This window comes from Zonotrichia albicollis, chromosome 2, assembly GCF_047830755.1.
Source record: "Zonotrichia albicollis isolate bZonAlb1 chromosome 2, bZonAlb1.hap1, whole genome shotgun sequence".
In the NCBI taxonomy this organism is placed as follows: Eukaryota; Metazoa; Chordata; class Aves; order Passeriformes; family Passerellidae; genus Zonotrichia; species Zonotrichia albicollis.
Genome location: NC_133820.1, coordinates 38,551,880 through 38,578,543, shown reverse-complemented (window position 1 = coordinate 38,578,543; position 26,664 = coordinate 38,551,880). Strand labels below are relative to the sequence as shown.

The 26,664-nt window shown below is 46.0% G+C and overlaps 1 protein-coding gene and 1 long non-coding RNA gene across 2 annotated transcripts in view; one reads left to right on the top strand and one right to left on the bottom strand.

Annotated features, from left to right (window-relative positions):
• The window catches only part of LRRC58 (leucine rich repeat containing 58), a 17,210-nt gene extending 3,932 nt beyond the window's left edge, over positions 1-13,278 (top strand). The window contains exons 2-4 of the mRNA XM_005486104.4: positions 5,870-5,998; positions 7,300-7,577; positions 8,994-13,278. Of these exons, the coding sequence (XP_005486161.2) occupies positions 5,870-5,998; positions 7,300-7,577; positions 8,994-9,202 (616 nt within the window). The 3' untranslated portion in view covers positions 9,203-13,278. The remainder of the gene's footprint in view (positions 1-5,869; positions 5,999-7,299; positions 7,578-8,993) is intronic.
• Positions 12,057-26,664, bottom strand: LOC141728158 (uncharacterized). The gene is made up of 2 exons (XR_012578945.1): positions 26,314-26,664; positions 12,057-24,368 (listed from the first exon to the last, which is right to left on the bottom strand). It is a non-coding gene; the product is annotated as an uncharacterized LOC141728158 (long non-coding RNA).

Below are 26,664 nucleotides of genomic sequence, written 5' to 3'. Positions count from 1 at the left end.
CCTGGTGTCTTGGCAAGGTAATGAACTTGGTGGTAAGAACCACAGCCAGTCCTGCTGCTGTTGTGTCCTGCTCCTTCTGACTTCAGCCATCTGCCCATCCTTGCCTGCACAGATGTTTCGTGTGCAGTGCAAGATCCTGCATGGAAAGTGAGTGCTGTGTTCCTGATTACTGGTTATCTCCTAGGCTGTTGTGGAAGGACCACCAATATGCTTGGAAGCTTCCTTTGCATGGCTTCTTAAGTGTATGATCATGATTACTCTGGTGATTGCAGTGGGATGATGCTATGATGCTGTGACCAGGATGATGCTGGTCATAGCAAGCTGGCACCAGGGATGAATAACCTCTGCTTCATCTTTTCCATTAGGAAAATTCAGCGCTCTTTCATCATAGTTTCACTGTAAGCATCGAGTGTGACCAGCAATAGCCTCATGTGTTTCTGAGAAATGTAGGTGTTGACCCTGCTGAGGGCTTTTCCTTGATCATGTTGAGGCCGTGCCAGGTCCTTCTGTATGCCCAGCATCCCAGTTCCTGTCAGCTGGTGTGTCAGTGCAGTGCAACACCTTAGTATTGGCTCTTGCTGTGAGTTTAGGGTGAGGACTGCACCAGACATGTGAGAACAGCCTCTTTGCATTACGTTCCTGTTTGTTGCCAGATAAAATACAAGCTTAGCATAGGCAGCCACAAGTGTTATCTTCCCTAGTAGTAGTTCTCCCTGCTGACCTTGCTGTGTTCCCAGTGGGAGATGTTATGGTCAGTCACTCTCTCTGACTCAGGTCACAGCCCTCAGCAGCTCCTGAGCTGTGGTCTGCAGAGAGATCCCATTGCACATTGGTTCTGCCTATCCTCCCTTTGCTGATCCAACTGGGGATGCACTGTGGGGCAAGGTGTATTACAGCTAGTGAGTCACAAATGTGGCCATCTACTTGTGCCCATCCTGGCACAAAATTTGTAGGGCACATCTGGTCAGACATAGCTCTGATCTTCATGGTGCAGCTGTGAGTTTTGGCTTAAAGCGTGCAAGATTTACCTTGATCAGCATGCAGGCCTGGGGAAATGTCCTGCAAGTGTCCTGTAAAATGAGTAATTCTCAAAGACTTAGCGAAATGCAGCTGATACTTCAAGTCTCCCATGGGAATTTTGAGTTTAGTCATACTCTTCTGGTGAGTACTCTCATGCTCTGTGGAGCACTGGGAGCAGGCAGGGCTTGGAAAAGACCCGTGCGCGTTCCTTTCCCTCTTGCTGGTATTCCTCTAATAAAGCCTGGCTGTGCCAGGGCTGGGATTAAAGCCCTCAGCCGCCCAACTGGATCCATGCAAGGTTTGTGTAAAGGCTTAGATGCATTGAAAACCAGAGCGTTTGCTTTCATTCGTGGGTAGCATTAAGCATGTTAGACAAGCATACGCTTAAAGGACGGCTGTTAGTGTGGGAAAAAGGGCAAGCAGAGCTTTGATAAAGATACAGCATTAGGAAATCTGCTTGCTGTCTCCCTGCTTCTTCCCCTCTTCAAACGTTTTGCAAATAGCGTTCAGACGACCGTTTGATCTTAAATTTGCGTGTCAGCAAAGGCTGTGCAGTTCTCTCAGGAATTAGCAAATCGTAGAACAGGGTTAACAGGAGTGTGTTGTGGGCTGCTTTGAAATTCCTCCCTTGCATGAGCCTCAAAACTGCCCTGGAAATTTCTTGCTAAAAAGTTTATCTTAAAAAGACCTGGAGCTATTTCAGGCACCATTGTTGGTTTGGGTTTTTTTATATTACCTATTTAGATGCATCTGTTTGATGTCAGATGTTAAATTTTATCCGAAGAAGCATCTGTGGGGAAACAGGGTGGATTGAAAATTTGAGTATCTCCTATACCTGAAGATATTATCCCCTTGAAATATGACTATGGGAGTGCTGTGTTAATTGATAGGGTATAAAAAAATACCTCTAGTGCTCAGAGTGGCTCTTTTTATTTACTGAATGTTTGGGGGCTTTTGGATTTGATTTGTGCTATATGATGACCTGAAAACATCAAGGACATACTCAAGTGAGAAGGTACAGTCTCTTTGCATGTTAAACTTTGCTGCCACCCCCTGAATTGATCATAGTTGTTTAAGCATTTCTCCACTCATTTCCTAGTAGGTAAAAGTATTTTCATTGCCACTCTACAGCCCAGTGGTGTGAAATATGCTGCTAGAGAGGAGCACCACATGATGGGCTCAACGTGCTGTTTGTTCTTGGCAGCAGTTAGGGTGGGTTGTGCTGAGCAGGGGGCTGCTGGGTGTGAGGCTGAAAGGGACTGTGGCCTTTTATTAGTGCATTTGTCAACATTGCTAAAAGGCAGGAGAGAAAGTGTCAACCCTCATTAGTAACTCTGTCACATCGTTGTTGGGGTTTTTTTCAGATTCTGTTGAGATTGATTTTGTTAGTGTTTGTCCCCTCTTGAAGCTCATTCAGCCAAGCCTGTGTGGCAGGTTGGAAATAAATCACTCATTCTAGCTTCAAAAATTGGAGGTGAGCTTATGTTTGTTTGATAATAGTCGATCTCTGGCTTTTTGAAGATTCTGGAATTTTGAAAGTACAGAAAAAAATCCAGTTCCACCTCTGTGTACGCAGCAGTTCACAAGACCTTAGCTGATCTATCAGAATGACTGTACAGATTAATGATTGTCAGGAGGACTAGGTCTGAGTGTGAAAGGTTAGTTAGAAGTATTCACCTAGCTCAGTGCCATCCCTGCTGTGGTCTCCTTGCCAAAACCTGCGCTGGATGTTGTGGATTGCCTTACTGCAGGCTCTTGTGTGAATGGGGCAGAGCTGAGCAGTGCTTTTGCTTGTCTTAGCAAGCAGCAAAGTCCCTGCCCTGAGCAGGACAGCTCGAGAGCCAGCATCACCTTTGCCTCCAGATACAGGCTCGGTGTGAGTGCCACACCAATCTCAGACCAGGAGCAGATGGGCTGGAACAAACTGCATCCCGGTGCTGTGGTCAGTGTTCTCCATAAAAGGGTCATGCCTCTTGAAAATCCTTTCCTGTGTCATGGTTAGCTTTGCTCAGACAATTCTTGACACTTCAGTTTGATGCAGAAATGGCTGGTGTTGATTCCTTCACCTTCATCAGCCTAGATCCTTCTTCCTAGCAAATGGTACTTAGAGGGATGGGAGTTACAGATTTTGTTTTCCCACTGAGCAGTGTTTCAGTGGAAGCTATAAGAATATCTTTCCTATGTTTTAAATAAGTTTCTTTGTCATTGCAAAACTTCCTCCCTGTGTTTTTTTAATAAATTACTCATCTAATGAATACCATAAGTTGATGTGGAAATTATGAATTTGCTGTACTACACTGAGCCCCATGAGTTTTCAGTCTACTGACCCCAAAAAGGTGATTCAGAAGATGGGTAAAAAGAAAACATTTTTTAAGAAGCAATTTGGTAATTCCAGTGAAGGAATTACCTTATTTAGTGTGTTTTTAGTTATAGATAGTTTGTATTCTGATGTTAGGTCTTTATATCCTTCCTGGTATCACTGAGTGCTCTCATTACAGACTTTACAAAGAACAGATTTGAAGCTGTAAGAAGTTTGTAGGCAGTGTTTTTGCACACTTACTTTGTACAGTGTGGCTGCTCTTGAAACAAATGCATTTTATACCTTGAAATGAATTCCCAAAACATTTTTACTGGGTAACTTGTGCCCTCTTCTCCTTCCCTGGTAGGAGGTGCCTACCTTTTTTTATGCCATGTCACTTCACTGGCATTAGTGTCCTCAAACACAAAGGATGAGGAGTTAATCATTCACTTTTCCTAGGAAGTGCAAACTCATACACATCTAAGCTTTGTTTAAATATTGAACTCCACATTGCTAGAATTCCCTTGCCCAACAGCTTTTGGTGTGAGCTCCAGCACTGTTATGGAGTTAGGAATTGTATGGAATTGTATACTCAGCAGTTAAGTCCCTAATGAGAGCCAAGCAGCCTAAATCCACTTCAGGAAATAATGGAGGTTTGAAGGAGGAATTTTGGTTAAAACTCAGGGCTTTGTTAGGGGATCAAAAGTTAATTAAAAATAATCTCTCCTTGACATGGTCTCTGCACAACAGCCTTCCTCCTACCCCTCAACATAAAAGTTGCTGGAGTAGAAGAGAGGTTAAGGTTACTTTGAAGCAATGGCAATTGGTGGTGGTTTTTCACTGTGCACTTGCTTGTACCTTCAGAGTAACCTCCAAATGTGCTGTCCCACTTGGTCTGTAGTTACTGCCTTCCATGTAATCAAATTCAGTTTAAGGCTTAATTTTCTGCCCACTTTGTCCAATTTCTATTATATAGCTTGCCTTTGACATACTTGAAAAATATAAGGGAATATCCAGGGAAAGCTGAGCCCTGCGAGCATCTCTTGGTGTGTTGCAAAGGTCTGTCATTCTGTCCTTGCTGCTGGGCAAGTGCATTTGTGCTGCAGTAGTGGCCTCTGTAGCCCAAGCAGATGCTGTCATTGGATCTCTGGGGTTCAAGTTTCTTGCAAGAACTGAGTGAAATAGACTCACCCTGCTGTTCTCCTGCTCCATCCCATGGGAGGTCTCGGGGGAGCTCCTCTGCACTCCACAAATGCTGTGGGGCACGGAGTTTCAGGGCTCAGACCTTCCTGGGTGGCCACCAGCTCCTTTGGGTGCTGTGTTCCTGTGTTTCTGTGCCAGTTGTATCCATGGCATTTCTCAATTGCTGGGGTGAGGTGAAGGTATCTCCTACTACTCCAAGGAAGTTATAACCTATACTTAAAGAAAGGCTGATGGAGCCTGGATGAGTTCACTTTCCCTGTGGAAAGTGGCCTGTGGGCAATGCTTGCTGGATCAGAGAAGGCCAAGGTGCTTTGTAGTTAGGCAGCCTGAGTGTGTACTGGAGATACTGAACCAGGACTGTGGGATCCACCTTTTTCAAACATGGGGAAAATCTTGGCTGGACTGTGGTTAGCAAGATGTACCCAAACTGAGCCTGCTTTTTCTCCTCTTTCAGACAACATCTGAGAACATGTAAAGAAAGCTGCTTGAGTCTGTGGAATGGGGACTTTAAGCTGTTATGTCAAAGAGAAATGCTTGCCTGTTTTTCTTCCTAGAAGGGCAGAGATGCACAGCACATACTGGCTACTCCTGGCAGAAGGGATCTAGTGCCTCTCTGTGTTCCTGAGTTTTCACAGGACATCCAGTGATTCTTTTATTTGGGCCCAAAGTGTAGTGAAGCCCAGCTATGGTTTCTGGTTTGGTCTTCATGACTTCAGAGTAGTGAAATCAATCTCTCTGAGAAATTGCATGTGTGTACTTGCATGACTTAGGTGCACTCCTGTGCTGTTGTGTGCTGTTGCAGCTGTGGTGTTGGTGTGTGAGTTGTATCTAAGGGGGACTGGCTGCCTCTGACTAATGGTTCCAGTTAGTCACCGAGGAGTCAGATGATTCCAACAGAGCACCTAGTGCTGGTGCAGGGCCAGGATTTCCAGGGAGAGACACTGCACTCATACTTCACTCTTGCTGGAACTGAAAGCTCCCACTGGCTGCCACAGGATCTGTGGAGGTGCTGCAGACCCTGTGTTTGCAGGCTGCACATCCTTGGAAATAAGAGCAGGAGCTTTGCATAAGGGATGTAGGAATGAATACACAGTTGTCTGGTGCCTACCTGCAGCTGTAATGGTGACTGCAGGAGTTTGGAGGTAAAAATCTCAACACTATTGTGAAACAGCAGCTCTGTTGTAATTTTGATGTGCAACTCAGCTTTTTTTCCTGCTCTCAGCAAATTATCTCATAGGTAGTCATCTGTCAGTTTCCTTTAAGAAATGCAGTAGCTGTGAAAACCCAGGTGTTAAAGGAAACTTGAAATTAATGAAATAATGCACTCTTTCCTCTTCTGTTTTTCAGTTTAGAGTTTCTGTACCTTGGAGGGAATTTCATTACGGCAATTCCACCTGAATTAGCCAAATTGCCTTCTCTGAGGTATCTAGTTCTGTGTGACAACAAGATCCAGAGCATTCCACCTCAGCTGGCACAGTGAGTATTTACTGTCATCAGCCACCAGCTGTAATTAACTCTTTGAACTACTTCTTCTGTATCTGTAGATAAAGTACCTGGGAGGACCTATTTGTCCTGCAGTTTGTTAGTGTGACTGGATTTGAAAAAGAACATCCTTGGCATGGTGCACTGCAGGCAGACCACGAATATATGATCTGGAAAACTCAGTGAAAGGGTTATGTTAAAAAACCATCACCGAGATTGCTCCTTACAGTGAATTAATAGATTTGTATAGAGGACCCTGAAAAGTACCTGGGCAACTCGGAAAAATTAAATTGCTACCTTAAGAAGTAAGAATGGTACTGTTGCATTAGTAATGAATGCTGGGTGGGTTTTGCCTTTCACCCAAAACCTTTTTGTGTGTATTTTTGTCTTGTCTTGTCTTTGTATTTTTTGTCTCTATATTCTCTTGACATTCCTTACCTTAGGATGTCAGGGTGTTCGTGTAATCCTATAGCACAGTTCTAGTGGCTAGGTTACTGCTTTATCTGTTCATAAGGGAAGAAGAGGACACTGCAGTTCTGTATGTGTAGCCTGAGATGGGAGATGAAGATGGGAGGCGTAGCTGTAACTCTAGTAACAATTGAATGGCAGCATGGAGTTCTCCAAGTTGGAATTTGGTGGTGTAGTGGGATTATCCTTAAAGTACAATGTCTTTGTAACTTTTACAAGTTTGGGAGCAGCCCTGGATCCTGTGCTGGAACATTGCTTTGTGCTTCCTGAGAGGGGAAAGCCTTGTCCAAAAGCAAAATAATTGATTGTCCCCTGTGCTGCTGCTGGCCTGGCCTGACCTCGTTCGGATCTGGTGGTATCAGCGTGAGGTGGTGCAGCCACAAGCAATGAAAACATGGGGCTTTCCAGGGCTGGCTCCCTCCCAGCAGTCATCTTTAATGCATGAGACAGAGCAGGTGACTTACTCAGAGCACTGCATGGACTGTTCTTGATGCATGTGCTGGGTACAAGGAAACGTTATGTCCCCTGAAAGCACTCAGTTTGTGCACTTTTGTTCTACCTTTTTTGGGGTGTGGGGAATACTGAGAGGGATAGCAGCTTGTTTAAGACTGTTTCTTTAGCAGGTATTCTGGTGCTGAGCTGAGTTTTCTAGTGCATTGTGTGTACTGGAGTAAGAACAGTTCTTTTAGCATAAATTTATATTTTAAAGGGGGAGAAAACAAAGAAAAAGAAATTGGTGGGAGCTGGGAGAGTAATTAGGTCTGCTAATGCAGCCGTGGGGCAATCTTGCTTGCACATCTTGACAGGGTATCCATCTCCATCCTTAGGCTGCATTCCCTGCGTTCCCTTAGCCTGCACAATAACCTGCTGACTTACCTTCCCCGAGAGATCCTTAACCTGGTTCACCTGGACGAGCTGAGCTTGCGCGGGAACCCGCTGGTGGTGCGCTTTGTGCGCGACCTGACCTACAACCCGCCGAGCCTGCAGGAGCTGGCCGGGCGCACCATTAAAACCCGCAACGTCCCCTACGCTCCCAGCGACCTCCCAGAGAGCCTTGTCCGCTACCTGAGCTTGGCCAGCAACTGCCCCAATCCTAAATGTGGGGGTAAGTTCACTTTACAGCTCTGCTTCCTGCTCTTGCCTTATGGTTTCCTTTCCCTCTGACTTGCCGTGACTTTATAAGCTCACTCAGGTTCAAGGTCTTACTCACTGCAGCCACATTCTGGCTGTATTTCCCTGGCTCCAGGTCTCCTGGAAACTTGTCTTTAAGGAGCTTTGTTCACTTAGGAGCAGTATTCAGAGTTGCAGTGCTGGTTCACTGTATTTGCATGGGAATGTAAGACAGCACTTCTGTCAGAGTCTTTGTAGCTCATCCCAGCACTCCACTGTGGTTTTATGATTGGAAGTTTCCGATGCACTTGCCCTGAAATAGCGCAGAGCAAGTGATGGACAGCAGAAGTTTTGCACACACTCTTGCTGAATGGTGATCATCATTCTGGGTGGAAAGGAGGAGAGTTCTCTAGTGCTTAGCACTTGTTTAGCTCTACCTTGGGACCACTAGCCTGCAGTTCTTGGAAGGAGAGGACTTCATAAAACAGCCTGGAATGCTTGGGCTTAATCTGGCTCAGTCTTAATCTTTAACCAGAGAAAATGATCTGCACATTTAGCATTTAGAAGATAAGGGGGAAAAAAATCATTAATTAGTATCTTACCCTGCAGTCTGATGCAAGCTCTTATCTTCTTACAGGACAATATCAAAGCATGCTCTATAAGCAAAGATGGAAGGGCTGGGACTTATATTAGGAGAGAAAGAAAAGTTTGTTTTTTAAAGAGTTTTGCCCAGCTTGGGTAACAGTGCTTTTGTGCTTTTTCACTATGCCACATGAACTCGCACAGTACTGCAGCATTGCTCTCGCACTGCAGGAGAAAAGTTTTCTCCTGACCAGCTAGGACTTTAAACACTGCTGGAAACTTCTGAAAATGTCAGTGTCTAAAATCACTTGCTGTGACAGGAAGAGAACGTAATTGTGTGTTACAGCAAGACTGTTGCCATGGAAAGTAGCATCCAAGCTCAGCATGGTGGCTTCACTCAAGCAGAAGAAAAGTAGAGCTGTGAAGGTCTATTTGTGAATGCATTTTTACTAGCTGGTAGAAGAGGTTTTACAAGTTTGAAAGTAGAGTGCATTAATTCACTTGACGTTTAAGAAGTTTGCAAGTTCCCAGCCTGTGTTTTCTCCCTAATGGTTAGAAGAAATTGCTGCATTATTTGGACGTAACTGCCCTGTGTCTTTATGTGAAGAGTGTGCTGTTCTGAGTCACCTACCAAATACAGTTTTACAGGAATTTTTTATTAAGAAAAGAAATTTCACATTTTCAGAGTTATCCTGGTCTCTTCTCTTCCAGCAGTATCCCTGCAGTGCAGTGCCAGTGAAATCCTAACTGAAGGCATATGCTCCAGGCAGAAGAGCCCTGTGCAGTTTGAGCACAGGGTCTCATGTCTTTCTGTTCCCTCTCCTCACAGGTGTGTACTTCGACAGCTGCGTCAGACAGATCAAGTTCGTTGACTTCTGTGGGAAGTACCGGCTCCCGCTGATGCACTACCTGTGCTCCCCAGAGTGCTCCTCTCCCTACAGCTCTGCCTCCCAGAGCTCCACCTCCCAGAGCGAGTCTGACTCTGAGGATGAGGCCAGCGTCGCCGCGCACAGGATGCAGAAAGTCCTGCTGGGATAACGGGCGGCCGCGGGGGAAGACGGGCAGGAAAATGGATTTGAACGGCAATAATGGAATGGTGAAGCATGAGCCACCGGCCTGAAGGGCTCATGGGAAATTGTCCTCAAGTCCATGCAGGGACAGAACATCTTAGCAAGCCTGGACTTGCTTGCTGCAGTGCTGCTTAGGAGATCTAACTCAGTAGCATGCTGCCTGTAGGTTGCCTGGGGTTGTTAGAAATGTCTCCTGGCTGGGAGGCCCCCCCTTCCTCAGATGGGCTGGGAGAGGGATTTGTTCTCACTGGCGGATTCAGAAGGATTTTAATATATGAAACTTGAATTCAGTCATCCTGCAGAGCAAAGGAGACTGTCCAGATCCTTTAACACTGTGGTAAATCAGAAACAGGCTAATGATGCCATGTGAGTATGTATGGATCCCAGTGTTTTATATAGCAGTTTGATTCCTTTCTGTCTCCTTTGATCTCAGTTACAGATTTTACACTCATCCACTGAAAATGAAAGTTGAATTTTTTTTTATTCAGGACTAGATTTTTCCAAACTCTGGTTACTCTTCCTTTGCCTAGAGGTGTAGGGTTTCTGTACTGTTACAGATGTTATAGCCTCATAGAACTGAGCCACCTTTTTTCTCCCTTTTGATACTGAGCTGCTTTTAGTGTCTCCTTTTAACAATATTTGGTTATTTTTCTCCTTCTCCCTCTTCCCATTACACCTGAAGTGTTGCTGTCTTTATGGTGCCTTCATAAAACAGACAACTTGTTGGGTTATAATTGGTATTACTCCAGACTTGAGGCCTGTGCAAGGGACCAGATGTGATGCTCTGTATCATACTTTTGAGTCTCAGCTTACTGGAACAAATCTGCTTTTATAGCTGTGAACTGTAGGGAAGGTCTCAATTGACATTTTTTGTTTATAATCAGCCACGTTTCCCCACAGTTTGCTCTGCTGTGCTTGGTAGAGTTACTTTCCATCTTTAAGGTCATGGGCCTAAGGTACATAGCAGCTCAGTGAATTGAAACACCCAGAGGAGTGCTGTGGAGAATGTCTTTTTTTCCTGATTCCTAACAGGAGAGGAAAAACTGGTAGAGAGGCTAAGGCATGGTATCTGAGCTTCTTGCACAAGGTGCTTTTGAAATGTCTTCCTTATTTGTTTGCATTTGCTCTCGTGGCAATAGCTTTGGCAGTCCCTTGATGGTTCAAATAATACACTCAGTTATCTTAAACTATGTTTAAGGGAAAGCTGCAGAAAATAGCTTAGAATTTTTAAGCATCAAAAAATATCTTATAAAATTAATATTACAATTTGACAGCTATCTGTAAATCTACTTTATGAGGCTGTTGTGTGATTCACTCAGTGAGAGCTGCCCCTTCATTAATATTTCATGGTAGACAGTCCTTTTGATGCAGTTTCTGATAGAGCAAATCCAACTGTGCCTTTGAATGCATGAAGAGAGCAAAACCATCATGTTAAGAAGCTGAAATGAACAAGAAAAACTTTCTAAACCCACTTTGGCCCTAAAGGATAATTTAAAAACCTGTGCTTCTCTCCTGCATTCAGAAAACACATATATCTTTTGAACATCTTATGGCAGCTCTGTGTTAATGGTCCTGTTTAATTATGTTTGACACTTTATGTATTAAAGCACTTTGATAATTCTGCTCCTTATAACTAGCTTTAGTGATTTTTTTTTTTAATTAGACTAGAATTTTTGCTTTCATGTGACCTGAAGAACATGTTCTGTGAAACTTCGTATATTCCATTCCGTATTGGTGTGCAAGTTAAATTTCTTGCCTTGCATTTCCTTGAGAGAACTCTTTATTTCCCCAGTTCCCCTTGGAAAGAACTGGAATTTGAAATTACCTGATAGTAAAATAGTACCCTGTCCATTGTTAATCATTTCAACTTAGTTCCCGCACACACATGTGATTCCCTGTGTGCATTGATCCACAAGGAATTAATTCCATGTTCTCTGTGCCTTTCCAAGTATTTTTTTAAGTATATTTTTGAGACACAATGAGGTGTATGTGCCAAGCAACTGGATGTCACTTTAGCAGATTCTATGAGGTTTGCTTGGGAAGAAGAACCTACAGATTTTGAGACAAAACCAATTGCATGCTGTTAGTGAAGTTACAACCAGTGAGTGGCCTGTTTTGTTCCTCTCCTCTTTTAGATACTTCTTGCTGTCCCAAGTGAACAGAGGCACAGCAATGCTGATGATAGTAAGATGATTCCAGGGCCACAATTTTCACTTGCCTGCTGGTATAACCATAGCAATCAACTGAGTGATCTAGAGCTTGACACTCCTGCCAGCAAAAGTGAGCCACACAAGTTGAGATCTCAAGATCTTTTGAGCTCAGGGCCATGAGGTACCACCTTCATTTCTTGTCTTTAGCAGCAGCTGCCTTGAAGTCATGCATTTTTTCACTTCACTGAGCTAGATTTCATCTGAGTTCCTGCTTGCACAGTAGCACCTCTGTGTGTGATGAGTTCAGACCAGTGGTGGCTGGTTCTAACTTAGCTCCATCCTTAACTGCAGTGTCTTTCCTAACTGAACAGCCATCCCACTTCTGCCCAAATATTATATGGGCTGTTAGGGTAGTCTGTTTTTTCACAGATTCTTCACTCTAGCCAGGTCAAAACTTGACAGCTTATGCAGTTGATATCTATGCATTTTTAGACTTTATAAATGTGTCTTAAAAATTTATATATATATATATATTCCTGAATATAGCTACCAAGTTTTCTTTTTGCTGCTGGGCTTTAAAGTGCAATTCAGGTCAGAATTTAAAACAATCAAGAACTTGTATGAAAAACAAATTGTTGGTTGGTTGGGTTTGAGGTTTTTTTCCCTCTGAGGTACTTTTGAGAGGACTAGGGATGCAGATATATACTGTAGTGCCTAACACAGTGAGCCCCTGTGAGTTGTTTTTCAGCAATTGTTCATCCCCAAAGACTTGAAAATGTACTGGGCAATAAAATAGGTGAGACACAGCTTGAAAATACGCAGCATGACAGGCACTAGTTTCTACCATCCCCTTCTCAGGGGCCCTGAGAAGTAGGCAGTGCTTTTGCCACTGTTTGTTTCCTGTCAGTTTTTAGCAGATTTCAGCTCCTGAAGACGCCCCTTCAAGTGAAGTCTTCAGTCAGTGTTTTGGTATCAGTCCCCTAGTTGCTGCAGCAGCCCAGCATGACCAGCTTTTGAAGCTGTTCTTAAGCTGGGACACAAGTGTGTAAAGCAAAGTTGCTCATTCCTCCTTCCATGTGGGGCCTGGGGCCCTGCCTGCATTCATCTGCTGCCCCACCAGGGCTGTGCCAGGGAGGGCTGCTGGTGGGGCTCTGAATGCAGCAACTTGGTGGGAACAGTGGCGTCGTGTTAAAAAGAAGCAAAATATCAATTCAATGGGAAGCAACTCAGACAGTTGCCAATTCTTTTATGTTTTTCTTTAATAAGAGGTGAGACCTGAGGAAGTCAGTAATGAATATTTAAACCTACTCTGAAGTGGCCAGATGCACTGTTTCATGGGCTTCTGTCCTGGTCATTTTAAGTCTTTGAAATCTTGTGTTGAATTATAATGGGAGTGGGGGGGAGGGAAGGGAGAACCAACTCCTTTTTGTTCCTTACTCTTGTTGGCAATAATGAATGGAAGGAATTTAATCCAATGAAAGTAATGAAACTTAATCCTTGCAATGCATCTTTGTTGCCCAGTTCAAAGAACTATTTTAATGCATTTTATTCATACCATGCCCTCCCTCCCCAACTGAAGACACTTCAAATAGACTGCTCCAGAGTGCACACTAATACAGCAGTAACTCTGTCTTGGAAACCTTTCTATTGATTATTAGACTTGCTTGCCTGACTAGAGAATTGATCATGTACTGACCAGAACACTAAGGGTAGAAAGGGTTCTCATCCAGCCCTCTTGTTGAATTTTTATCTAAGCATTTGTTTTAGCACATCTTAAAGTGCCTTACGATTTTAAAACTGTATTTTGCCTGAAACATACGAATGTAGACTCTCTAACAGTATTTCATTATAAGCTGTAAAACAAATTGCAAACACTAAACCTACAAAAATGTTATTTCTGCTGTTGTCTGTCCATTATTTCCCAACATCTCAGTTCTGGTGTTTCTGCAAGCAGAACTCTTGTAGGATTGGGAGCATTAAAGTGTATGTGGTTGGGGAGTGGGTGGGATTTGACCTGTGCTGTGTAAAACCAAGAGTAGGTGAGACTTCCTAAAGGACTGCTGAAACTCCTGGCTCTTGGGGCCCACTTGTGACAGAGCAGTGTGTGTTACAGAACCAGACCCTGTTTCACTTCTGCCAGGGTGTTGCAGAGATTTGCTCCACAGTTCAAAGGCAGAAGTAACTCACAGAAAGGATAAATACCCAAACAAGAACATGTGACATCATGGTGGAGTTTTCCGACAATATGAAACACTTCTAAACTTTTGAATTGTTTCCCTCTTAATATGCTAACCTTGAAACCTGTAAATGATTTTTTGAATGCCAATTTTCTGATCGTGTTAACTGGCTAATGTGTTCCCATTTCTTGAGTAATCCCATGTTTCCTCCTACATCCTGAAGAGTTTTGTGATCTATTGCCAAAATGTTTTGGATCCTTCCATGCAATTACCAGTTGTCAGAGTAGAAATGTGGTGTATTGGAAAATGGGACAGTGGGAAACAAGAATGACTTGATATTAACTTCAGCAGGAACTATTTCAGAGATGGTTCAACTTCATATGTAAGGAAAATCCTCTCAAATGATGCAGCAGCTCCATTTTGTACAGAAGAGTGCAGTGACCTTGCAGGTCATAGCCAGGCTGAGAATATTCTTATTTCTTTCTGTTAACTAATTTAAGGATACATTTTTCTTTGCCTTCTTAATGCCTCCTTTTATATGGAAACAAAATCCTTGATGTGATGATTTGTGACATGAGTTGCCCATTTTTTAGTCTTTAGGAGCAAATCTTGGCTCTTAGACCTCTGCTCTGCCTTCAGCACTAAAACAGCAGGAAGAGTGCAGAGGAGATGTGAGTGACTCGATGGCTGAACCAGATGCTCAGAATGTCACAGTGACATTTCAGGCTCATGCAGTTGTACAGATCTAAAGGGAGGTGTTATGTTGATGCAGTGGAAGTGTGTCATCATAAAGTAGAGCTGTACTTCTCTTACTCAGACGTGCTGCCTTAGGTGATCAAGACAGTTAGAGCTGAATGTATGCACCTTCTTCTCTGCACTGAGGTTGTGAGTTGCAGTTGCCTGCCTTAAAAAAAAAAAAAAAAAATTGGGAGAAAGTCCCAAGTGCTGCATTGAAGGAGGGCAGGGCCATCTCTTTATCCTGGCCTGGGACTTACTGGTAGCAGCTCCAAGCTACTCTCAGAGTGGTAAAGGATCAGTGTATCTTCAGAGTGTTGTCCAAGTGCTCTGTCTGTAACCCCTTTGTGACTCCATGGAAAAGGAGGACCCAAAGTCAGTATTGGTAAGTGAGTTGCGTATTTATCCTGATGTTACCCTTTCACCAGAGTGTCAAAAGGCTGGCTGCCATTTTACACAGCTCTGAAGACCACTGTGTTGGCAAATACATTATTTCATTGAGCTCTGTCACTCCTCGTGTAAGGGAATGAGAAGGACTGGAGTGTTACAGGGTCCTTGCTGGAGCTTGACTCGGGCACTGCTGAACAGGTGAGTTGGGAGGGCAAACCAGCCCTTCATCTGGGTGATGTGATAGCTTAGCAGGGGGCAGGGGGTCACAGAGTGAGCCCAGCAGCTCAGCACCTTTGCTGGGCCCTTTGCAAAGTCACCCTTTGCATCTGCAAGGACACAGACAGTTACTGCTGGTGAAAGGACATGTTCGAAAGGCACAGCACTGTTTTGTTTGGGGGTTGTCCCTGAAAGGGTAAATTTCAGACTAATGCCTTTGAAAATGGATAGGAAAATGCCATTGTGGAAAAATGTTTTTTAGTAATTCCTGGTGTTCCTGGCGTCCCTAGTAAAAGCTGGTACAACAAACACGCACAATATTGAGCAATGTCCTTTTTGCCAGCCAGTGTTACGTGGTTGCTCTAAAGCTTTGCAAATGCTGTTTGTTGACTCAGAAGGGCAGCCTGTGGTTCCTCAGGAACAGCCCTGTGATGGCTGTAGGTGACCTAAGGGATTCTCCGTGTGAGCAGGGGAACACTGAACAAATCCTGACCAAACTGGCATTTCATGGGAATGGGGCAGAATATGAATGGAGACCTGGATGCTAGAAATCAGAGACCTTGCATTTCCCTTAACAAAACCCTCTGCTTCAAACATGCTGGGTATTTCCTGAAGGCTGGGTGAATCTGTCCTTTTGGGGACATCCTTTGTATCAGGTTGATGGGTCACTGCAAGTTGTGTACTTTCTTGGCAGCAGATCCCCCTGGGCCACTCAGGACAGGGCTTTGTTTCCCTGTGGATTGTCCTGCTCTCCCTCAGAGGGCCCTGAACTCAACCCCTGCTCATAAAACCTCCCCACAGGCACAGGGGGCCTGGTGAAAGCACTGGCTGAACCCAGAACTTTGTTTCTGTTGTGAGTAGCACTGCTGAAAGGGCCTTGCTGGAAGACTTTAAAACATCCCTTGCATTTATATAACCACCCTTTACAATCTAAATCAGACCCGAGTGGTTTGCAGCAGTGGTTTTTATCTTCATATAAACACTGCACTGTGTTTTCCAAAGCTGGGTTCCCTACTTACTCTCTTCAGGCATTTGCAGTTAAATTGCATCTTTTTGTTTGTTTTTCTTTCTTTAAAGCAGTCCTGAGTCTTTGACTGAGAGATATAATCATAAAAGGCCTTGCAGAAAACCCCATGCAACTGGGCTCGTCAAAACACGTTTTGAAATGGTCCAGGAATGTCTGAAACTTTATGTTGGTCTTTCACAACTTGCAGCCCCATCTGGCTGCCTAGCATTTTGAAAACCTGTTCAGAGATGACCCTTTGCCATGGTTTGTAGGGAAAGCCCACACTGTGGTGCCTGGCCACAGCTCGTCCCTAGTCCCATGCACAGCCCTCCAAGAATCCTGCCTAGAAACACTTCGTGGTGCTTCTAGGAAAACAGATTTTGTCTGGTGTGTATGTGGAGGGGAGAAGGATGGCCTTGGGAGGCAAAACCTGCCCTTGACTGAATGCTGACTGTTGTGGCAGCAGGTATTTTCAACCCTGTCCTCAGAGATCCCTACAACTGTGGGCCAGCTGAGGAAGAAAACCATTGTGCAGCGTGTCCAGGAGCATCTTGTTTGCTTCCACACCTCTCAATAGAGGGCTGTGGGCATGTTATACTTAAACTCTGAGTGAGTAAGGGATCAGCTTTGGTTTATTGCTATAAATATGGTCTGCATTGATAGTGGCTGGCAAAGGCCTGATGGGGTATATTCCTGCTCCTGTGATCCCACTTCAAGCAGGGCATTGTGGCTGGTGAATTCCCCACAGGAAAGAGGGCAAAGGCAGAGCATCTCCCAGGGCCAGCGTGTTCCTGCGGCAAGGAGGAGCCTGAGCTTGTGCTTGTTTACCTGCACCAGTTGCACATAAATGCCATTTGCACAGGAGGGGATTAGCAGGGCTTGTCTTCCACCAGCAACCTGGAAAAGGGCATGTGCAAGGGCAGGAGGTGTTACTGTAATTGCTGCTGGTGCTGCCCAAAAACACGTTCTAAGAGCTGCCCTAGCTGCTGGTTAGGATGTCAAAAGGGCCCATCCCTGCATGCTCCAAGGGAGCCTCATGTCAGGTGTCTCCTTAGGATTGGGAAATGGTCTTTGCCATTATCCAGTTGAGTTTTTGCATCCAAAAGGTCATTTCTTGTGGAGAAAGAGGTTCACCAGTGGCTACCTGCTTCTGCTCAGGGTGTCACGGGAGCTTTGCTCCCACAGTCACAGATCTGCCCCTCCAAGGGGGCTCCCTTTGAGAAGCCTATTGAAAATGGGTGGCTAAAGTGCCACTTCTGTGTCACACTGCCAGTTACCTAAGGTTTTTGGGGATTCACGTTATGAAATAATATTGACCCCAGGGTAATTCCTCAAAACCAACACCAGCTTCTGAACCAAGGGCGTCCTGACAGAGAACACCTTCCAACATCATTTGTGGTCTCCTGGCAAAAGGAGAACACCAGGGGTGATCTGTGCCGTCCATCATGGGCTCTGAAGGTGGCTTCTTTACCAGGTGAGTGAGAAGGAAACATCCTCTTTAATGGCATTTTCTGAATGCCACTCCCTCTTCAGACAGCTTTTCAACAAAGATGCCTACTACACCATTCCACACATCACAAGTGTCTAGGGAGGGTGTCTCACATGCTTTTGAAACCATCATGGTGTTGTCCCCAGATTTCTGTGGCTAAAGGTGAAGCCTGATGATAATTTGACATGACAAAATGAGGCCTTGGTCTGACATGACTAAATAGCAACAGTGGTGTGACAAAGGGCCTTTGGATAGAGCAGAATATATTTCATCATGTGTAAAGGTAATTGATGTTGCTTTTTCCATGGAAAGGGATGTAGGAATATGGAAATATACCCCACAAATAATTCTTTCACATTCATTAATGCACCAACAGATGAATCCTCCAGTGAAACCTGGGATGGTTGAGGAGGTTAATGGATATCATGACCCAGCAAATCTTTAAGGTGATGGCTGGTTCATGACCAGCAATAAAGCTTTTTGTCCTTCCAGGCTCTGCAGACAACTTAATGTTGGTCAGTCTCAGTCCAGGCAACCACAGGAGTTGTGCATGGGTCTGAGGTAATTCAGTGCATTCATTGCTGAAGTCCAGAGTAGTAGCCTGGCAACAGAAAGGCTGGAATGACATTTGAAAAGGCTGTTCCAGTCATCTTTTGCTGCTGCTCCAGGTGCCAGCATAATGGATTTTCCCAAGCCTGCTTCCTAGAAGCCTGGTACCTCCTTGGGTTTAACTAACCATTGCAGAAGCTGAGTTGCTGTTTCATGAGAACACATCAATGCTGGCACTCCTGGCTACAGTGATAAAAACATCCTCCCTTGCCTGTGTGTTCTCCTTGTTGTAAGGTGCCTGAACATCCCAGATGTGAGAGCTATGCCCTGTGACTGTTGAGTTGTGCATGGCAGCCCAGCCGTTTCCTCCCCTCTCCTCTCTTTTTACAGTAACAACCTTACCGTACTTGCAGGTCCTGTTGCTTTTGTCACAAACTTTTCTTCAGTATTCTCCGGGGTGAATAAAGCTGAGAAATGTCTTGTCTTCACAATCTTTTATTCAGCAACAAGTGTCTTCTTCATGCAAATTTCATTGGCAAGCATCTAGTCAAACTTTTTCAAAGACATCCATTTTTTCTATTTAAGAAAAGAAAGGTGTGTTTCTTTTATTTTTAAAGCAGCTCATGATGAATGGGCTTTCAGAACCTTCAGAGAGACTGAGGAGTTCACAACTTCAAGGCTGGTGTGTGTTGTCCTATGAAGCCTGTGATTATAATCCCTTCAAAGGACAGTGAGCAGGAACTCTTGTGATTTGTACAATATTTTCCCATTTCATATTCTAAATGTTGGGGTAAAGCAATCAGCAGTTGCTGCTTAGAATTTCATAGTGGCAACAAAGCAGTGAACTTATTGATCGAAGTGCTTCACTGCATAGCTTAAAATTCTGTACTAAAGGTCTGTGATTTTTCAGGTACATGTTCTTGACTCAAAATAGCTTTAAAGGCCAGGGAAAATCTATCATGTGACTTGTAAAATGTGGGCATATTTAGATGAGCATCCACCAAGGTGGATGTTTAGTGGTTGTTAAATTGGATGTTGCACATCCACAGAAAGCTGTATTGGAAACAATAGCTTTGTTTCTAAAATTTGTTTGTGCCAGCTTTTACAGAGAATAAGAAACAACTGTTTCCTTGCATGCCAGGCTTGCATTTGCCTTCTTTCTCAGTTGTCACCCCTCCTCTTCCTGCTCTACTTTCCTTGTTCACTTCAGCTGACGAGCTCCTGGCTTTTAACTTCCCATTTACTAAGTTATTCTTGGCATTATGGATGCCCAAACATAGATGGTGGGAGCTTCCATTTCCTGGCTCTGTTTCTCATAACCCCTTCTGCCTTTGTCTCTGAAGTCAGCAGCGCTGTCCTTGGGAAAGCCAAGGTGTTGCACTGATTTAGCAGACTGACTCAGCTTTTCAGCATTACTGGCTTATCTTTACTCCCATTTGCCTCCACACAGCACCCCCTTCCTGTCTTGTTCTTCCTTCTGCACAAGGATTTTTCCACGACCCCATGGTAACCCTTTTCCATTGCTCACACAGCAGCCCCTTCTCTGGCAGCCAGCATAGACATCCACTATGCCAAGGAGCCCACTCTCATGGCCTGCTTTTCCACAGGGCTTGTTGGTGCAAGTTGTTTGTGGCCTTTCCTTCTGTCCTCACAACTTAGAAACACCTTCCACACTGACCCCCAGCGCTCCACAGCTGTCCCCACGGGGACAGATAAGGACACAGCAGGTCTCTGCTCCAGGATGGCCCATTCAGGACGGACATGGGATCCTTCTCATTCAACACATTCCCACCAGCATCAGGAACTAAGTTTGAGTGATGAACATCTCCCACCAATGCCCTCTGTGCCACATGGCTCTGTCTCAGCCTGAAGTCTTTGTTTCTAAGGACTGCCATGAGCAAGAGGGCATTGTCTGTGAGGATTTGGAAACAGGGATGTGCAGTCCTTACCTGGCAGCAGAGTGCTTAGCCTCCAGGGAGACAAGTGCCAGGCCCCTGCTGTGACAAGGGAACACCTTTGAGGAAGGCAGTGGCCTGTCTTTCCTGTTCTTAGATGGAAAAATACTCAGATGTGGCAGCTAGAGCCAGAAACAAGAGATACTTCTGTTGTGCACTGCATGTGCATTAGATCTGCATTAATGGGGATTTGGGTTTGGTTTTACTCTTTACTGTTAGAAATAAAAACATCTTCACTGTGTCAGGTAGAAGAAAGAACACGGTGACTAACTAAGCTGAGATCATTATATGACTTCATGAGTAGTCATGGACTGCTACAATTGAAGGAAACGATCATTTACCACTTGTTATTTAGCAGATGGGCACAGCTGAAACTCGGCTCCACTGCAAACTTTATTGTTTCCCTGTCAAATCCTAAGAGGCTGAGATACCTCCCAGGAGACCACTAATCACTGCTGGCACTGGGTGTTGCTGGCAGCACCAAGGGAACCTTAAAAGCTTTGGTGGTTCAGATTAGCATCCAAAAGGCTGAACGTTTCCTCTGGCTTCCAGGTCATGCTAAATGTTTAATAAAAATCCTACATTAAGACTCAGTATGAAAGGAAAGAGTGGGCAAGCTTACTGACTGCATCTGGCATGACCAGTCCCTTACCTAAAATTAGCTGAACTCCTGCTCTCTTGTGTCAGCATGCACTAGAGCTTGGGCAGAGCCTGGCTGGTCCTTCAGGAGCTCAGACCTCTGCTGGCTCTTCTACAGGGTGGTACCAGGCATGGCCTTTCACTGAAGCACCATCTGTCCTTGGAGGGCATTTGTTATTCCCTCACCAAAACCAGGCACTGATGAAAACCAAGTCTCCAATGGAAAACACAAGTGGGAAAAAAACAAGAAGAAAACGGTGTGGTTCTTCTTCTGCTCCCCCTCACCCCACCTGCCCACCCTCCTGCACTATTTTTTATATTTTGGGAAATCAAACGTGTCAAGCTGTGGACAGCTCAGTCAAGGATGGCCTGTCCTCCCACTGGCAGAAACTGTGCTTTGCCATAAAGTATGATTCTGCCTGATCCCATTCCTGTGAGAGGGATTTGCTGATGTTTAATACAAGCTGTGCATGTGCTCCAACCTCACGTGGGAGAGGGAATGATCCACCAAGTTTCTCTCTCCCCTTTGTGCTGGTTTTGGCTGGGGTAGAGTTTCTTCACAGTGACTGGTATGGGTCTGCATTTTGAATATGTGCTGTCCACAGGGCTGATAACATGGAGATGTTCTTGTTGTTGCTGAGCAGATCTCACACAGAGCCAAGGCCTTTTCTGCTTTTCAGGCTGCCAGGCTGGGGAGTCCTGGGGGGCTGTTCACAGCCAGGACAGGTGACCCCAGCTGACCAAAGGAATATTCAACACCCTGTGACAGCATGCTCAGTAGGTAAAGTGGAGGGAAGAAAGAGGAATGGGGGGACGTTTGGAGCCATGGCCCTAACTGTTTGGAAAGGATCTCATCAAAGATGAGGCCATTTGTCTCTGAGTCCCAGGACCAAATCTGTATGAACATCCTTGTTTGTCAGAGCCAGAGAGCTGCTCGGTGCCTCCTCCACCAGAAAGCTTGGTCACAGCCTCACTTGATTCCCACACACTGGCTACACACTGCAGCGTAGGATCATCCTGCTGCTTTCTCAGAAGCTCTACCCTGGCTCCCTTTTCCTTGCCACAGGACCTAATTCATAACCTCGTGTTTTCCCCTTGATGCTATCCCCCAAAAAGGCAATAATTAGAAAGCATGTGGGAAACCAGCTTACAAAAGGTTGTCAGCCTCTCTCCCACATCCAACAGACTGACTGAGGGTTTTCTCCATCCAGCTGGTCCCTATCCAGCAATGCCAGTGGCAGGATGCAAAAAGCCTTCACACAGAGTTTCTAACACCCCACAGATTGGCTTCATAGATGGAGCAGAAAGGAGTAGGGAGAGTTGAAGCAGACCAGCCTTTCTTCCAGTAGTGAGCACCAGCTCCACTCTACAGGGAGCTGCCAAGCAGCAGCTTTGAAGGAGATCATGTCTCAGGCCCAAGCCCTCTGTGACTTTCTGACCTGGCCCCCTGTCAGGTGACTCTGGGCTGAGCCTTACTTTGCATAAGAGCCAGGCAGGATGAGCAGGGTGTTGCTAACAAACCAGTTTTCAGGGGTGGGAGTGAGCTGCAGTTCTAAGCATGGTGGAAACCACGCTGGAGCTGATCTTCCTGCCCCAGACAAGTTCAAAGTGCTGCAGCTTCTACTGCAAGGGGATGTGGGTCACATGTCACTTTTCTTCACATGGTGTTATTCTTCCACCATATTCTTGATCCCTCTGGTTTTTCCCACTCTTTCCTTTTCCCACATGGGCCACTGCTAAGATCTTGGCTTGTCCATCTAGCAACAGTGCAGTGGGGTCCACATCAACCAACTCAGAAAGATCTTTCTGAGAGACTGATTCAAATCTGGCAAGATCTCGAGCCTTGTACTACAGAGGAAGGTTTTTTAACTTGCCCTGGATGGACAGGCACCAACTGGGCTCAAAATTTTCTGTAGCATGAGTGAGTTACAAAGTTACCTTAAAGCAGTTCACAGAGCCATGGAAAATGGGCTTCAAAGGGAATGTGACCTGGTTCTTACTCATGTCCTCAGCTGCACCAAACTACTCCTGGCAGAGATTTCACCATCTGGATGGACAGTCTTCCAGGATGTACTGGGAGGAACGGAGTGAGCAGTGGGAACTTCCCTGAGGGCAGTTCTTTGTGTAAGAATTGTCCACACATGTTCCCAGTTGCCTTATCAAGGTAAGCGGTTATAATGGGGAACTTCTGTCAGGGGGAACAAAGAGGAGTTGAGGTTGTTTGGAAAGTGTCAGAAAGCCAACAGGATGGTGTGGGAACAGCAAAAGACTGTTCAAGCCTTCAGAAATCTCAGAAAAGTAGAAAAAAAGTCCAAGGTCCTGCTCCTGAGAGTTGGAGAAGAGAACAGAAATTCCTGAAGGCTGAAGAAGTGGCTGGTGTTTGCTGAGAGGCTTCACTGTGTGGGGCACAAGCCCTGGTTCTTGCGGATGGGTTCTCGGGATGGCTGCCTGTCCAAAGTCCAGTGCCCAACCTCATGGCCTGGAAATGGGCTGGGAAAGGCAGGATGGCTTCAATGAACCTTCAAATGGGTAAAACTTAAACGATTTATGCCCAAGGAACCATGGACTACGTGGGTATGTGAAAAGAAAACGTTCAGTTGTTTAAACTCCCAAGTAGGAAACTTTTTAAGAGGAAAACGTGAAAAAATTTCCCTTTTAGGAATGAATGGGACCAAACCAGTATTGCCTAAGCGTGGCTACATGCTTTTTTAAAGGGGGATGTTACAACTTCTGGCTGCCAGTTGCTGAGAAAGGAGAGAGTCCCTGCAGGGGAGAAGGGTGGTGCTCCATGCTAATGGCAACATTACCCGTTCTACAGCGGGGACTCAGCAGACTATGCAGATCAGGACAGCCAAGAGGGAGCACGGTGTGCAAGCCTGTGTGTACCTGAGTGCCTCATCAAACAAGGCCCAGCACGGGTCTCTCTCTACAGGCTCATTTGCAACGTGTGAAAAGAAAACTGTATTTGCATAGATAATTTAATTCTGGGACACATCTGTGGAGATTGCCTGCAGGCCACAGTCAAGTCTCATGAGAGTTTCCAAGTGTGCTGGATGATGATTTCCCAGCAGAGGATGTGTCCGTCCAGCACACCCTGTCTCCCTTTTAGATTCATCATGATGGGTAGAGACAGTGCAGCTGAGCAGTTGCAAAGTCAGGACAATCATAGGTAGTCATACATGAATTTGGCTTTTCTAAGGCATTCATTTTCCCCAAGATGAAGCAAAAAACAAATTGCAATTCATCCTAAAGAAAACTCAGGCAAATGTAGTGAAATTTGACTGCAATGTGAGTTGCTTAAGAAGAATTTAGCAGATGACCAAAAGCTGCAGTTAAGGTAGAGGGTATTTTTTATGGTTCTCTGTGACACCCTGGTTGGGTGTGAACCCTTGAGGATGGACAAAGCATAAGCGTTAAATGGGCTAAAACCCTGAGCCAGACCCCAGAAGAGAATTGCTAATGACTGGCAAGCAGGGAGCGGGTCTCAGTCCACAAAAATCAGCTCCAAGCCCACTTTTTTCAACAGTAAACTTGAAACAAGGATCCAACTGTTGTACACATCTAGGAGCAAATGATGTGGGCCAGACCTCCAAAATGAAGTGCTGCATCCCAGGTGATCCCAGCTCCCACAAGGGATCCAGCAGCTGTAATGTGTAAGTAGCTCCATGCAGGATGAACAAGGTGCTAAGGATGAAGAGCCAGAGCAGCAGTGAAGGGGCATGAGCAGGTGGTTTATCCTTCTTACCAGGCAATGTTGTGATGGATACTGAATCCCTCCAGGGAGCTCTGAATTCAACTCTTCAACAGGATGTTTAAAAAGAGCAAGGGCTGAGAAAAGACATGGAAGACAGATGGAGAAAATTGCATCCTGCCTCCCCTGGCAGTTTCAAATGAGTTCAGCTTTTGCTTTCCTTTCCTAGGACCCAGCCTTGGGCTGAGCCATGCTGCTGCTGGGCTCCAGCTATTCTCTGGCACAGGTGATGTGTTCCCAACATGGGGTCACTCACTGTGCTTTAAGCACAGCAGGACCTTTGTCCCTGCAGAGTTTGTAACACAACTCACTTTAACTATGGGCTATCTGCCCTCATTTGTGCCTTTCCAGACCTCCATTCCTTCCTGCTCAGCAGCACAAATCCTTCTTTGGTGCACACCTGCAGTGCAGCAGCACTTTCCTGCCTCCAGACAAAACACCCAGGCATTTTTCCTGGACTCCCCAACATCCTGGCTGCAACTGCATGTTCTCTGACAATGCCAAGTGACATCCAGAAGGATGTCCCAGCTCTTGTAGGGCTGCAAAGCCAACTGGGATGAGGCTGTGGTCCCACTTCTGCTGGGTGAGGAATAAGAGGTAATGCACATCCACGTGTCTGTAACAGTTACCAAGGAACTGACCATACCCCCAGAGGGGTTTTTTTTCTGTTTGTTTTTTGGGGTTTTTTTGAGAGCAAAACTGAAGCCTGCACAAAGCGGCCATTTCTCATTATCACAGTTTACAAAGGGCTTAGTAACAAGCATGAGTCAGTGGGGCACCAGGAGTGCTCCCTGCTAGCTTTGGGAGGAACCAGAAATAAGTCACTTCACTCCTGTTCCTGTGTGAACAGTCAGGGTCTCACTCCTCTCCCCTCTTCCTGCTGGGAGATGTTTCTCCTCATGGTCCTGGTTTCATGGAGGCAGAGACCAGATTGTTAAATTCAGCCTAAGAGCCCGCATGTTTTAAAAGAGATCAGATTTCCAGAGATACTGAAACATGGGGACCTTCCTTATAGCCATTGTGAGCTGCAGATAATCTGCACTTCTGCAAACTGGAGGGCTGCTTTCAGTGCCAAAATTCAGAATAAACCCATGGGTCTCCATATTTCAAATTGCTGGACCTTTGTCGCCCAAGTCATTCCAAGGGGCTTTTTCATTATGTGGCTCCTGCCTCCTTCACCTGCTCTGGATGTGACCCTTGGCCCCACTGAGCCTTCATCACCCATCACTGCCCAGGCTGGAAAACACTTTTTGGAGGGTGGTGATAGACTCCCTGGGCAAGGTTCGTGCCTCTGTTTAGCCTCAGAGGAGGATGGGAAAAGGGAGTGGAGAGGTCCTGTGGCAGCTTCTCCTCTGGGACATCAGTGAAATCTAGTGAAGGGCAGTGGGAGCTGCTGCCAGAGCCAGAGGCTGCAGACTTGATGCTTTTACCAGGCTTGGGGAGTAACATGTCATTGTTTATTTCTGAGGGTGCTGTGGGGCACAGCGTGACCAACAGTGCTGTGCAAACCTCTCCACTCCCATTGGGACCACAGCTGCCCCTTGTCCACGGCTCTGCAGGTCTGGGAATGGGCAGGAGTGAAAAAGGAGCATTGCTCACGCCAAGGCCTAGCAGATCTGGTAAATGAGGTAAACAGAACGGTGTAAAGAGAGAAAACCTGCACAGCCCTACAGCTGTCTGCAAGCAGCCCTTTCCAGCAGCACCCGGCACTTGGCTGCAGGCTGGGAGAGAAACTACGGTGCTGGAGCAAAGCTTCTGGCTTTCAGAGCTGGGGAAAAACCCCAGTAAAGTCTTGAGAAGAGAGAGCACAAAGTTGATGCGAGCGAGCTGCAGGACCGTGGGAGGCGAGACAGGGAACGGTCAGCGCGGGGATGCTGCCAGTGGCGGTGGGTCTGTCCGCAGGACACCGAGCGCTGCTCACACACACATACCTATCGCAGTAGTCACGCTGGCCGCCACTAGCCATGGGGCGGCACAAGCAGGTCACGGAGCACGAGGTTGGCCGCCCTCGCCTTTACTCACCTTCTCGGGCCGGTTTTGCCACAGGCGCGGGGCTTTGTGCTGCCTCAGCCGCCGGGAGCAGCCGAGCGGGGCGGCCCGTTCCCAGACGGGCGCATCCCGGGACAGGGCCCGGAGAGGAGCGAACGGGCTGCGGCGGGAACAGGTCAGCCGGGGCTGTGCCGGGGGCCGCTCTCCCGGCTCCGGGGCGTTCTGGGCAGGGCTCGATGCCGCTCTCGGCTGGAGGAGCCGCCGGCGTGAAACGGGGTCCAGCCTTGCCGGGACAGCCCCGGCCCCCGGGCATTTTCCCCGCTGCCGAAAAGTTTTGTCCCGGGTCAGACGGCAGCGGGGCCGGTGCCGCCGCCCCGGCGGGAG